Source organism: Nylanderia fulva, unplaced genomic scaffold (genome assembly GCF_048542155.1).
Source record: "Nylanderia fulva isolate GAGA-0341 unplaced genomic scaffold, ASM4854215v1 Scaffold5, whole genome shotgun sequence".
Lineage (NCBI taxonomy): Eukaryota > Metazoa > Arthropoda > Insecta > Hymenoptera > Formicidae > Nylanderia > Nylanderia fulva.
Window position 1 is genome coordinate 6,595,876 of NW_028190587.1, and position 14,095 is coordinate 6,609,970.

The window sequence follows — 14,095 nt, forward strand, 5'->3', positions numbered from 1 at the left end:
TTGCTAGTTCAATTGTATCATCATATTTACGTTTTTTTTCATGTACGTCTGTGTATTAGTGTGTGATTTTTTCGTCTTCGTGTTTATTATATTCTGTTTGCCTGAATGTGTTTATATGTGTATCTGCCCATATTACGGCTCGTGATCGTTTTAACCGATTAATTTAAAATCGATTAACTGATTTTAATTAAAAGAAACGATTAACACTCGATTAAACAATTAATTGATTAATCGCAGAAACTGGTTAATCATTAATCGAATAAACATATTTTCAATTACTTGTTATTTTTATTAGAATTTTATAATATGTAACTGTGTAGTCTACAAATAAAAGAAAGAAGTGTTAAATTAAGCTTCTATATTCAAACAAGTGCATCTATTGCTTCGTATATATACATATACATAAAGAAGTGTAAAAACTTTAATTTAATTTGGTTAAATATATTAAAAATAATAATTAATCATTCTAGAAGAAAATAATCTTTAAAATTAAATATATCAATTAATCAGAGAAATTGGATACAGTGATTCACATACGCATATGCATAAATATTTTGTTAAGTAGAACTTTACCGGGCTTTTTTTTATTAACAAATAAATTTTTTCTGTTGTAAATAATCTAAAAGACTGCAGCTATACTCGTATTTTTTGACATCAAACACAACTGCGATAAATTGTTAAACGAGTATTTAGGCGTCCAAGCAGAAATATCATGATAAACAGATTTTTCCGGATCTTCTTGTTTGATAGAACTATGATTTCCAAACGCGATATTGTTATTGTGACAGTTTTTTTAGCCAACAGCCTCGTTAGTCATTTTTAAATTTTAAACTGCTATAAGTTATAATCAATAAAGCGTGAAATTTAATGATTTGGAAATGAATGTCGCATCAATTTTTTTTCTCTCGAAATAGACTGTGTTGCTAATGAAACTAGTTTAAAAAAAACAACGTTTTATACCTCTTAAATACTATAGGTAGAAGTGACATTTATGCGACATAATGAGTTCTTTTAAGAGTCTCTTGCATAAATAATAGTTATATTTAATAGTAATTCATTTCGTCTTTTTGACAGACATTGCATTCTATATCTACATTACTTACATGACCTGATTGACGACTCGTCATCATGGCATAAAAAATATATGATAAAAAAAGAGAGAAAGAAAGAAACAAAGAATTCGATATAAGATACAGAGTGATATGAACTACGATAACATCAAATAACTAAATCTTGATTTCGATGAGATTACTGCAATTATAAATTGCCATTAATTCTCTTCGTAATAAGCATGTCGGTTAATTGTAAGCTATATACACGTACATATTTAATTAAAGAGTACACGTAAATATAAATCATAAAATGCAAAATGATGAGAACAAACAATTTAGGCGCATAAAACGTCCTTGTGTTCAACGTAGAGCAGTATGCATTAATAATTGTAATTAATAAAGCAGCTTGAACGATCGTATTGAAATACGAACAACTGCCGGAAAAAAATGTTAATCGCATAAGAAAAAAATATTCGTGCCAAAATCTGTGTATTTTTGCATATTAAGCGATGTTGCTCGTGTTAAACATAATAATGAATAATAATGAGTGTTAAGTATACTCAAGAAATTATCTATAATATGAGGGAGAACATATAGAAAAAGATTGAATGATAAAAAATGAAGAAAAATTAATACTAGTTTCTTAGCCGAATTATTTCTTGAAAATGTATCTACAAAAGCGAGCAGACGTTTTATTTTATTAGAAAAATATTCACTTCTTTCATCAGATATATTCATTCTTTTGTGTTATTTATTGCACTTGACTTGTAGTAGTAATAGGTATAATTTTACTTAAATTCTTTATATATATATATTTGATGCGTATTATACAGAGAAGTTAAAATTGCCAATTAAATTGTTCTTTGTTGAATACGTGATATATACCATATACAAAAACGTGCTTTACTTTTGCCAATTGGATGTTATAGCTACATAATTTGTTAGACTATTCTCTAATCAATGATCAAACACTATGTTTATAATTATAAGAAAATATGTTTATTTAATGAGAGTTTAATTTTTTCATTTTATCACCATTCGTAATTTTAATTTATTTCTTCGCGGACACTCGCTTTTGGAAATTACAATTCAGATAGACCCAGGACAATATAGAGAGATCAATCGAATTAATTAAGACACTCGTCGGTTGTCTATTTTCGTTATAGATCGCTCGAGAGACGTAAACGTGTATAAATAAAAAATACGTATTTTATCATCCGGTAAAAGTTACATTGTAGCGCGCGATAGCTTAATGCCGTTTAATAAGTGAATGAAAAGTGTACCTTAAGAGCAAGCAGCAGAGTCATAGCAAGCCTGACGTGTTAAACGTCGAATAATGTACTTGACAATGATTAAGAATAAAGGATGATTTTGCGAAGAGGACTACATACGAAATATTACGAATCTATAAGTTTATCTATTCTTAATCAAGATTTATTCTTTATATATGTGATAATTGTAATCAATACGAAAATGCATCTCCTATTGCATAATAAGAGGATGCGTTAAAATAAAAGAAAATAATAATGTTTACCTTATACACTTTTTTATATAATTTTTTACATATTACGCTAGAAGTATTTAATAAAAAGCAGAACTGTCGTAATACATTAAAAATAAATTATAGAAATATAAATTTTCCAAGATTACCTGAGATTGTCATTGTTGTAATTTAAAAATCAACTTACAGTAAAGATTATATTATATTTTTTCTAACTTTCAAAAACTCTTCCACGAATTTTTGCAAATTATTCAATGGTGATTGATCGTTTCTTTCCTAATTGTTCGCAATTATATGAAATTAGCTAACAATTAAAAAAAACTTGAAAAACATTACGTCGTTTGTCCCTAACTGTTTATTTAACTGCAATTTCCGTATAATCGAGACTCTCCAATTCCCAATTGTGGATAAGAAAATTTGAGTTTCAAGTTCGCCAACAAAAATAACAAGACACGTGAGAAGGCACTTCTCGAAAATTTTCTTATTGGAATTATGAGTCAGTCTATCGCATGAGTCGATAATATATAGTTTTGTAAGAACCCAGTTATCATTCTTCAGGACATTAGTTTTTTTTTAAATAGAGAATGTGAAAATGTATTTATATAGATATACATGTAGATAATAGAGATACATGGAAAGAAAAAAAGACATTTTATTTTTAAAACAATATATTTTTCATACGTCTGGGGTTTTATAAATCTGTGACCAAGAATTGTAAAATATTCTTTGGTATTACTTTACAAGTATTAAAAATAAAAAATATTTAGAAAAATAATATGTATACAATATACGTATTATTTGTGATAATATTGCATACAATAAACATATATGTATATTATATTCAGTATATATATGTACATATTTATATTTAATGAATAGATAATGCGTTTAAAAAAAAAGGAGGATTCCGAATTAAGAAAACAGTTTAGCTTTGGTCACTTTTGATACATCACATTATTTTCCACTGTCAGTCTTGTGTTGCATCAAAAAAGTTTTTTCACTGCTATTTAATTTTAGTTAGATTTCTTCATATTTTATCTCATACTATATATCTGTGTTACATTTGGATACCATATGCTTTTAATGTGTATTTCCAATCCCATCGTTCTTTTCCTTTCCTAAGAATTCTCATTGCAGGTTTAACATCAATATTTAAATAATTATACATAGTTCCAGTTTTTACTGGAATCCATATAAAATTAGCTGAAGACGTTGGATTTCTGCAATAAATGTGTAATTGGTTATTATTATGCGATTGTACGATGTTACAATAAAGATTCGTAAGAAATGTCAAGGCTAGGATACCCCGTGTTAGCAAAATCTGTCCACATCTCCGTTAAGTAATTCATTATTTTAAATGCTGGCGTATTATATGTATATGGCGCCACATTAAAATCTTTTCCTATATAAGGATAAAATAAATAACCCAGTTCCTCGAAGTGAAATACACCTACAAAATATTATTATGTAAATTAATCTCAAAAGTTGATAATTTTTCCAATACACATTACAAGTGCAATCTAAAATTTATATTTAAATATTCTCTAAATTTTTTTTAATCAAATTTCTCCAAAACTACGTGTGTCTTCTTACAATCATATCTAGAAATTTAAAGACATTTAATTTCACGTTCACTTCTTGTCTAACTCTAATATTAATTTGATTTTTACATAGTTCTACTTTAATTATCAACGCAATACCTGAAGGCAAGTCTTTAAAAAATATTTTCAACATAGAAGAAGTTTCACTTTGGTACGCAAATCTGTACAAGTAGGTCGACTCGTTAACAAATGGAGAACTCATTTGAAAATCAATTGCTTGTATAACGCCTCTATGGATATGCTGATCGCCAACAAAATTAGCAAGATCAATTATAGTTTTGGATGACACTTCATTATCTTCTTTTAAATACAATGCTCGTAATTCTGATACCGTAATCCCTAGTTGTCGTAATTCACTCAAAACTCTAGGATATATGGCTTGCTTGAAATCACAATTAATTCCCACCAATTTTTCGTAGGTTAACTCTGAAAACAATTTTAATTTTAATTTTATTTAATTTTGGTTAATTTAATTTTAATATAATTTTTATATTTTAATTTTTATAACGATTTTTTATTTAGATATTTTAAATAAATATGTAACTCTATTACTTTGAAACAAAACGGTTTCATTAATAAATAATTAATAATTCTTTGTACATTTAAAAGTTACATATTGATGTAAAATCCTAAAACTTATTAATATTGATTAAATTTATTATAACATTGTGTGTACATCAAAATATTGCAGATCGCTTTTGTATAAAGATTATACATGAAACAGTTATTCATGATATAATAAGATTAATGTGTAATAATGAAAGCAAAATCAAATATATATACTTACGACCGAAAAATTTGGCATATAAGAAAAAATTGCCTTCCTGGCTATTATATCCGAACATTATTGGTATTTTAACTCCATTGCGTAATAATTGCAATGGATCTTCTGATAAAAATGGATCTGATGACTCGGAATCTATGGTCGGCGTAAATGCAAGCAAATTATCTAAGCCATTCTGCAAGAACATAATATTATCAATATGAAAAAAATAATTTATTGTAATTCATCGAACATTATTATTTCAATAATCGTAATAAAGCGTTGCAATATTTACGTATGATTCAAGCATCTCCAACACTCCTATCAATCTACTTCCGTTTATGTCTTTCAGAAATTGCAAGGCGACTTTTGGATCTGAAGTCTTAATACCAAGTCTCTGAGCTAACATCAGACCGTTATAGATAGCATTGTTTCGTTCAGTGAAAGCCCAAGGAACTGTAGCAGCGCCACTTTGACATATTGCTTTATGAAATAAACCTGTTAAATGCACATTCGCACAATATAATTGGCACTCGAAGAAGTTTTATATGATTTTATCTTGAAATCTTTGCTTTTTACTTTTTCGACTCAATATAACATATAAAATTAATCAGCGTTTTTTTAATTTTCAATTATAATTTAGAATCGATTTTTCTTTACTGAAAGATGTTATCAGTTATCTTCCAAGTAATTTTCTACGACGTTTTAAAACGTTGATATTAAATAGTTTGCAATCGAGATTTAAGTTACAAAATAAAAAAAATCTTTTAATTAAAAATTTTGATATAGCAAAGCTATAATATATTTTTTATTTTTATATATAAAATGTGTTCTTAAATATTTTTAATATGTATATTAATATTAATTGTCTTTTTGATTTGTACCTTCAGCTGACGGTGAAATAGTCAGATAGTGAACCATCACTGCACCCGCATTTTCACCAAAAATTGTGATTTTATTGGGATCTCCACCGAATTGCGATATATATTTTCGAACCCATCTTAACGCCATAACTACATCTTTTAAGCCCTGATTTCCCGTTGCCTTGTTCGTATATAAATTGAGAAAACCTAAAAAAATTATAAAAAAAACATGTTGTAAATACGTTTATAGTAAAGTTTATTTATATCAAGTTTTAAATATTCGCACACGCTAGTTAATAAAATAAGGAATATTAAATAGTCGGCCAAACTAGCACAAATTGAAGTTTATTAAATTTCACGACGTTTCGACCATGTGGTCGAATTATTTTTAACGTTTTTCACTTGATAAGAGTCACAACCAGTACATGGTCGAAACGTCGTGAAACTTAATAAATTTTAATTTGTGTTAGTTTGGTCGACTATTTTATATTCCTTTTTTATTTATATAAGTTATTTAAATATAAAAAAAATTTCAACGATTAAATAAATTGATTTTACAAGCTTGTTTAAATATTTATAATTCGACAACTAATTAAAAAAAAAAAAAAAATTTATGAAAATTTATAAAACGTTAAAATTTATGAAAAAGTTATGTTATGAGAATTGGTTATTGTTTTGAAATTGGTATTTAAAAAAATTATACATACACGTAAATTATTTGGATTGTGGAAAGTAGAATGCGTATGTATGTGTTTACTTAAAAAAATAAATCATCGAACGAAAGTAACATAAAATGATTTCGAGGTAATTATTACTTTACCTAAAGCACCTAATCTGTAATTCAGGGTAACGAGTACCACATCTTTTTGAATGATATAATCGGGACCGTAAAAAGACCAGGTGCTGTCTCCGACAATAAAGTTTCCACCATGTATCCACACCATCACAGAACTATTTTTTGGGGGATTTATGTTTCTGGTATACACGTTCAAGTTGAGACAGTCTTCGTCGCCTATGGTTTGATATGTGAAAATATCCACTTGAAGACAGATATTTCCGTAAAACGCAGCGTTTCTTTCGCCGGACCATGGTTCTGGTGGTTGCGGATCCTAGAATCAGTGTTTGTTATCTAAATAAAATTTTATAGATGATTAACTAGATAAAATTTTGGCGCCATCTTATCTATATCTTATCTATATCTGCATATTATCTATATCAATATCTGTATCTTAAATAAAAAAAAATTATCGTTACTAAATTATTCATATTATTTGGTTTAGAGTCATAGCATAAAAATAATTAATTACTAGAACTTAAGCAATAAATGATAAAAATTTAAAAATAAAGTATAAATATATTTTTATATCCCATTTATAATTTACATTTCTTTTATAACTGTTTACATAAGCAACCTTAAAAATAATATTATCTGGAAGTTTTCTAGATGAATCGCCGTGTAATTTTATTTTTTATCTAGATATAAAAAATTTATAAAAAATTTTTTAAATAAAATTTAAGTTAAAAATTTTTTCGATTATCGACAGTTCTGTTGATAGTTCTGACAGCCCCTTGAAAAATTCTATTACCCTTATTGTTTAATGTCAGAATAATTATTTGTCTAATTTTTATTACACTTTGTTTAATTCAATTATCAAAGTACAAGAATACATTTTTATTAACGCAATCGAGCACATTAATTTGTCACGCGAACTCGAGTGAAACTTCCCGTAATTTCAAGTGCTATTTTCAATGCTTTAAAACTTTAAACTGTAGAATTATTTCTAAATTCAATAGAGTCTTCTGTATAACTAGATTTTATTTCTAATTTTTTCTAAATTACTGTATCTTATATTTTTTATAAAATTATTCAACAAACAGTTTATATCAATTGTAAAGTAAATATTTTAACAAAGATAGTAATATTTATAATCATTCTCTGTACTTACTTGAAATCTGAGTTCACCCACTGGAGGTTTAGCATATGGTATTCCACGAAAAGCATTATAATATGTGCCATAAACAGTATTCTCAATAATGCCGACTAATACCCCTTCAGACACATGTACTTTTACTTTGTTCGTCGATGCAACGGAGACGGATGGCACTGAAAGATGGTTTATTTATTACAGAAAATAAGTATTTATATATAAACATATATCGAAATCTTTTTATCGTGATCCGAAAAATATACGCGATGTCAAAATAGAGGTCGCATCTTCATAAATATAAAGATAAATAGATAATTTTTTTGTGTGTTACAAGGAAAGATCGCTCTTATTAAATATATATACATTGTAACAGCAATAAGACTACTTTAGTTTTAACAAATTGTTCAATATTGCAAACAAAATCTGTCTTGTCGCAGATATAGAATTTTTTTATTTAACAAAATTAATTTTTGTTATAAATTTTTTTGCTATTTGTATAACTATCAATAAACTTTATTACATCTTCTAACTTTATTGAAATTTTGTTATTTTATCTTTAGATAGATAATAAGAATATATATTATCTGCATCTTAGATGAAAAATTTAAGGTAAATTTACATATTTTTATCTCAGCTTTATCTAGCTAATTCTAAAATTATTTAAATACAACATCTGGTAAATAAAAGTCTTACCACTGTGGACCAAAACAGGTTGATTGAGTATTTGAAGAGTAAGAATGCATTTCAAAATAGAGATCAAACATAGTCTCACGTTTAACATTCTTATCTCTATTCACGGATGGCAATTGTTACACGATATCTCGACTAGTAAAGGCTATAGAGGTCAACGATCTGTAATCATTTAAAATTGCAGAAGATACTTTTATCATAAGAAAGTAGTAAAAAAATGTTATAATATTGATATCTGCGAAGTGACGCAGAACGACGATACACAATATTTTAACTACATAATGTTGATCACTATCATTGGTTCATACACTGTTCACCCAATATCCGTTATTAATATCTTAATTGTGATATGAATACATATTTAATAAATATATTTTTTAATGAAAAAAGCTTTTATAAAATTCTCATAATATTATTTTGTTTTATGATTATGAGTTATCAATTTTACGATAATTTATAAAAAAAATTATTGGTGTATATATCTATATAGCAAAATAATAAAGAAATTTAAGACAATGAACAGATTTAAATATATTACATTTTTTAATATAAATAATTCAAACTAAATTTATAATATCTTGTGGTTTTAAGTGCATTACGGATAAGACAATGCGGATAGTGATGCGCAGTGACGTTCCAAAGAAATTGAAAAGTAATGTTCACTATATAAATTTGCTGTTTGGCAACGATCGTCTGTTCGTTCCAGTAATTTAGATGGTACTGAAGGTGTGCGAGAGTCTCGAAACGGTTGCTAGTTCAATTGTATCATCATATTTACGTTTTTTTTATGTACGTCTGTGTATTAGTGTGTGACCTTTTTGTCTTCGTGTTTATTATATTTTGCTTGCCTGAATGTGTGTATATGTGTATCTACCCATATTACGGCTCGTGATCATTTTAACCGATTAATTTAAAATCGATTAACTGATTTTAATTAAAAGAAACGATTAACACTCGATTAAACAATTAGATGAATAATCGCAGAAACTGGTTAATCATTAATCGAATAAACATATTTTTAATTACTTTAAAAACATTAGTTTAATTTGGTTAAACATATTAGAAATGATAACTAATCATTCTAGATGAAAAGAAATCTTTAAAATCACATATATCAATTAATCAAAAAAATTGGATGCAGTGATTTACATGCGCATATGCATAAATATCTTGTTAAGTAGAACCTCTTCCGGGCCTTATTTTATTAACAAATAAATTTTTTTCTGTCGTAAAGAATCTAAAAGTATGCAACTATACTCGTATTTTTTGGCACCAAACACAGGGACGACTGCGATTAATTGTTAAACAAGTATTTAGGCGTTCTTGCAGAAATATCATAATAAACAGATTTTTCCGGATTTTGTTGTTTGAAAAGACTGTGGTTCCCAAATATTGCGATATTGTTATTGTGACAGTTTTTTTAGCCGACAGCTTCGTTGGTCAATATTAAATTTTAAATTGCTTTGTGTATTGCATGTGTTATTAAACTTTAAGAATGTACATACGTATGAAAAGTGTGGCTATCATTTTCAGATTGAATATACACAATATTTGTGAATTGAAATATTTATTTATTATTTATTTATATTAACTTACTAATTTATATTAACAGCATATCAGCACATACACATATTTGGCAATTTTTTACGCTAAAATTATTATTATGCAAAAAAACAAATGCAATTTCTAATGCTAATTAACTATGTATATTAATTATTTATTTTAAAAATATATTAAAATTATAATTTTATTCATATGTTCCATATAATTATCTGTATAAAAAAGTCATAATATTTTGTAGCTTATTGACAGAGTTTCCAGAGTAATATTCTTATTAAACAGGGCAGTATTTTTGACTCACACGGCGCACATAAAATCCAGCGTGCGAAAGAGCTCTTAATTAATTAGATGGTGCAATCGTACATTCGCACGAAATTTAATATAAGGTACATTTACACATGGTTTATATTTTCTAGTTATTTTTTGCTTTTACAAGCCTAATAAAAAGTCAATAAATCTTTAGTTTAAGTAAATAATTAGTTCTTATAAATAAATGACGGCATTCAATCATTTTAACCGCGCGCGCGAAACGCAATTGTTTACACAACATGTAATTTATTGTTCCCATTTACTCTTGTAATTATAATACAAATAGATCTAGCATTTCGCTTATAATCAAACAATGCTTTAAAGATTAACTAAAAAAAGAGAAAATATAACAGAAAGTATTCTTTCTCTACATTTATATCTGTATAGTAACGTTATAATAATTTTATGACTTGTAGAATTGAAATTTGACATATACATATGTTCAAACATTGGAGCTTTTCTGATAGAAAAAGAAGAAAATATTTTCTCTTTTTCTATATATTTCTTAGGCTGCGTCATTTATATAATGCTCAGTTTGCCAATATTTTCTATATTTATTGTATAAATCGATATTAAACAATTTGTGAAAATATGTCTGAATAAATTTTTAATTAACATTTATTGTCGGAGACACTGCAATATTTGCGACCAGATTTACGCTTAAATGGAATACTAACATATTGAATATATGACGTTATACGCAAAAGTTTAAATAAAAATACATTATTTAAAATCATTGTAATAAATATATATCTTCATTAAACGTAAAATGTACATTTATGCCAAGAACAGAATCATACATAACAAAGTACACAATATATAAGAAGCTGAGATCGCTAGAGTACTATCTCTTTATCATAATAAATCAATATATAGGAATATCTAATAGGAATAAAAATGTCAGACAAAATATTCTAAAAAAATAGATTTATAGTTTATCTAACTTCACATTTTGCCGATAAAACAGGAAGGAAACTTAGATTAGCTTAGGATCCCTATAAGAAATGATGCGAGAAGAGTGAAGAATTTGTCGAACGTTTCACAATTTCTATAGACAGTCCATAATAAAATGATTAACTTCAGGCACCTTCAACGACTCTGTGCGTCGCCTGATTCGCCAAGAACCTCTCAACCCTTTCCCTAAATTCCCTGTTAGATTCCGGCAAGGGTAGTCGCGAACCCAGACCGGTGAGATCCTGCAAAGTGGCGAAGTTCTGCAGACTTTCCGACAATCGGCAATCGTGATTCAAGATGTCCGGCTTGGGTGCCGGTGATTTTCTCTTCTGCAGCGACAGTTTCGACGTCTTCGAACCAGCGACGACGTTACCGCTTTCCGGCAGAGTCATCATTCCGTGGAATGCAATTTGCGCGCTCAGCATGGACCAGAACATCTCCAGAGAGGACGCTATCAAAACGTTCAGGGTCAGTAGAATCCTGTTCGACAGATTCGCGTATTCCCGTCTACGCCAAATCGCCATCTTCTTCTTCTTCGGATTCACAGATTCCGTGATGTTCATCGCGTCGTCATCCTTGAAGCTCTCTTCCGCTACCAGGGTTCTTTCCTCCAAAGTCAAGGACTCCTCGAAATTATTGTCGTTTCTGACGCTATGGAAACCCGATACGTTGAAGTAGGGTTCCAAAGTAAGCGATTTACTGGATTGGTTGATCCCTGGAGAATCGGGATCCTCGATGAACTTTGAATCGCTCTTGGCCGATGTAATATTGTAATGATCATCGTTGAAACCCTCGAGGGAATGAAGCGGGATATCGAGGGTCGTCCTGAACTCTAGGGACTGTCTGGCGCTCAAAATCGCCGTGATGTCGAAGATCATGACGACGCCGCAGAGAATCGCGGCCACCATGGAGAAGAGGCTGCCGTAGAAGAAAATGCTGATGTTCCGGTCGATGTACCAGCGTCGCCAAGCGAGACAGCCGGTGACGGACGGTACCAGACACACGAGAGACAGCACGTGACCCGGAACGCAGATGGCGCTCATGGTGCTCAGAAGGAGGGACATAGCCCCGAGGATCAGATGGACCAGGGACATTCCGCCGACCGTCGACGCCGAGTAGCGACGCTCCGATGGATACAGAGACGACAGCGGTGGCTTCGTCTTGATTTTGATAATGTACACATTCTCCGTCAGTGTTCTCCAGGCGATTTTAATCCCACTCGATCGTAGACAATTTTTTATTCGACGAATCGATCAAGAGAAAGGATTATAAGTAGGTATCATTTGACGCGCTATTCATTGTTCCGTACATTCGCATAAGAAATGGACACTTTTATAAGTTCCAGATGTAGATCAACACTTCCTGCTTTGCACCGTCGTAGATGAAACGTAGCAGCTGCTCGCTGTGTGTAATCAAATTTACCTGGAAATCACAAAATCGAGTTTTACGAATTTAAATGAATTCAAATGTTATGTGAAATTTATTAATATAACTATTGCTAAACGTAAAATAATGTACATTATGTATATCGGAGAAAAAGATATTCATACTTTCATCAATTTAATAAAAAACCAAGAAGATATATTTCTAATATTGAAATATCTTCATAGCTTCATCTTTATAATCTAACGAGACATAAGTATATGTACCAAGCGCAATGTGGAACTAGTAATTTGAGCGATTGCAAATTAAATTATGAGGTTGAAAAAAGGCGCGCGATCGAGCGTGGAAGTCAAACGAGTCACGATGCGCAATCGCGATGATTTTCACGCACAGCCACTCTCTCATTCCGTATTCAATTATACCGGATATGCAAACCCGTAATCGAGTTCGCGAGGCAGATATCCGAAGCCAAGGGAGGAACGTTTAACAACGCGATGAATTCGCCGACGTTTAATAGTAGCGGCGTAGCTGAAGAAGCAGCGACTACTTCCGCGCAGCCGGCCGAGCAATTATCGCAAACCGCTTCTCGTTCGACTTAATTGAAATCTCCGTAGGCCTCCTGCGCGCGCGCGAATTTCGCTCCGCGAGAGATAGATAGACACCTTGCGCAATCCCTCGCGGATAACAATCGCTCGCTCGTGACAGAATCCAGCCAGAGTCTCGGCGCAACACGGAACGGCGTTCACACGCGACCGCATTGTATTATAATCAACATTTCTGTCATAAGTAAGGTAAAAATGAAACTAGATTTTATGCCGAGGATTGCTTCCGGAATTGCGGATTCTTTTTTTTTCATTCTAGAATGGATGAGATTAAAAGAAAATTTTTTAAAAATATATATAATAAAATATATAATAAATATATAATAAAAATATATATATAATAAGAAAATTTAATTATATAATAAAAAATATAATATATAATAATATATTAATATAATAAAAAAATGAAAAAATACAATTTATAAAATAATGAGATGTAACATAATGGAGAGTGAAAACTTTAATTTAGAGTCGCAATTAAATAAACGCGAAACGTAGACTTTTAGATCTCGCGAAATGTAATTTATATAGATAATGATGAACATGATATATGATTTATATGGATAATATATTATTATTTGTGGTTTTTTATCGCGTTTCAATAGGCTTACCGATTAGATACACGTCATGTTGCGCTGGATCTTTTATTTTTTCTCGTGCCGACACATTATGCAATTGATTACGAAATACCAAGATTATAGATATTACGAGCGCGTCTATATTTCCTCGAATTAATACGTTAAATCGTGTGAATCTTCGATAAAAATTTTAGTAAATTTATATTTTGAAATACACGATAATTTAAGTATTAAATATTTAAATATTTAATTTTCTTTTAAATATTAGATATTTAAATTATATATTAAATATTTAAATAAAAATATTAAAT

At 29.4% G+C, this 14,095-nt stretch overlaps 2 protein-coding genes across 4 annotated transcripts; both read right to left on the minus strand.

The window, feature by feature from the left end:
• Positions 1–3,400: 3,400 nt before the first annotated feature.
• Positions 3,401–9,112, minus strand: LOC114941733 (juvenile hormone esterase-like). Of its 3 annotated transcripts, none has more exons than XM_085486967.1 (10): positions 9,062–9,112; positions 8,402–8,560; positions 7,727–7,884; positions 6,601–6,889; positions 5,802–5,987; positions 5,213–5,415; positions 4,942–5,113; positions 4,254–4,580; positions 3,859–4,003; positions 3,401–3,773 (listed from the first exon to the last, which is right to left on the minus strand). In XM_085486967.1, exons 2-10 carry the CDS (start codon positions 8,487–8,489, stop codon positions 3,611–3,613), a joined length of 1,731 nt encoding a protein of 576 aa, XP_085343093.1. In that variant the 5' UTR covers positions 8,490–8,560; positions 9,062–9,112; the 3' UTR covers positions 3,401–3,610. The 3 variants fall into 3 exon arrangements, with proteins under 3 accessions (XP_085343093.1, XP_029172662.2, XP_085343094.1); XM_029316829.2 differs by having other exon boundaries at positions 8,998–9,106; XM_085486968.1 differs by lacking the exon at positions 9,062–9,112 and adding an exon at positions 8,937–9,002.
• A 1,049-nt stretch (positions 9,113–10,161) lies between these two features.
• On the minus strand, positions 10,162–12,456 carry LOC114941680 (uncharacterized; the record flags this gene model as incomplete). The annotated part of the gene is made up of 1 exon (XM_029316735.2): positions 10,162–12,456. A coding segment is annotated over one exon (1,110 nt), but the record flags the coding sequence as incomplete, so codon positions are not given.
• Positions 12,457–14,095: the final 1,639 nt, after the last annotated feature.

What these genes read in the sequence shown, in the direction of transcription:
- LOC114941733 (XM_085486967.1), bottom strand. Translation starts at nt 8,489, where the DNA reads ATGTTAAACGTGAGACTATGTTTGATCTCTATTTTGAAATGCATTCTT. An exon ending in TTACAGATTAGGTGCTTTAG is followed by an intron (nt 5,988 to 6,600) that starts GTAAAGTAATAA and finishes TAATTTTTTTAG; the next exon opens with GTTTTCTCAATTTATATACG. An exon ending in ATATGCCAAATTTTTCGGTC is followed by an intron (nt 4,581 to 4,941) that starts GTAAGTATATAT and finishes AATTGTTTTCAG; the next exon opens with AGTTAACCTACGAAAAATTG.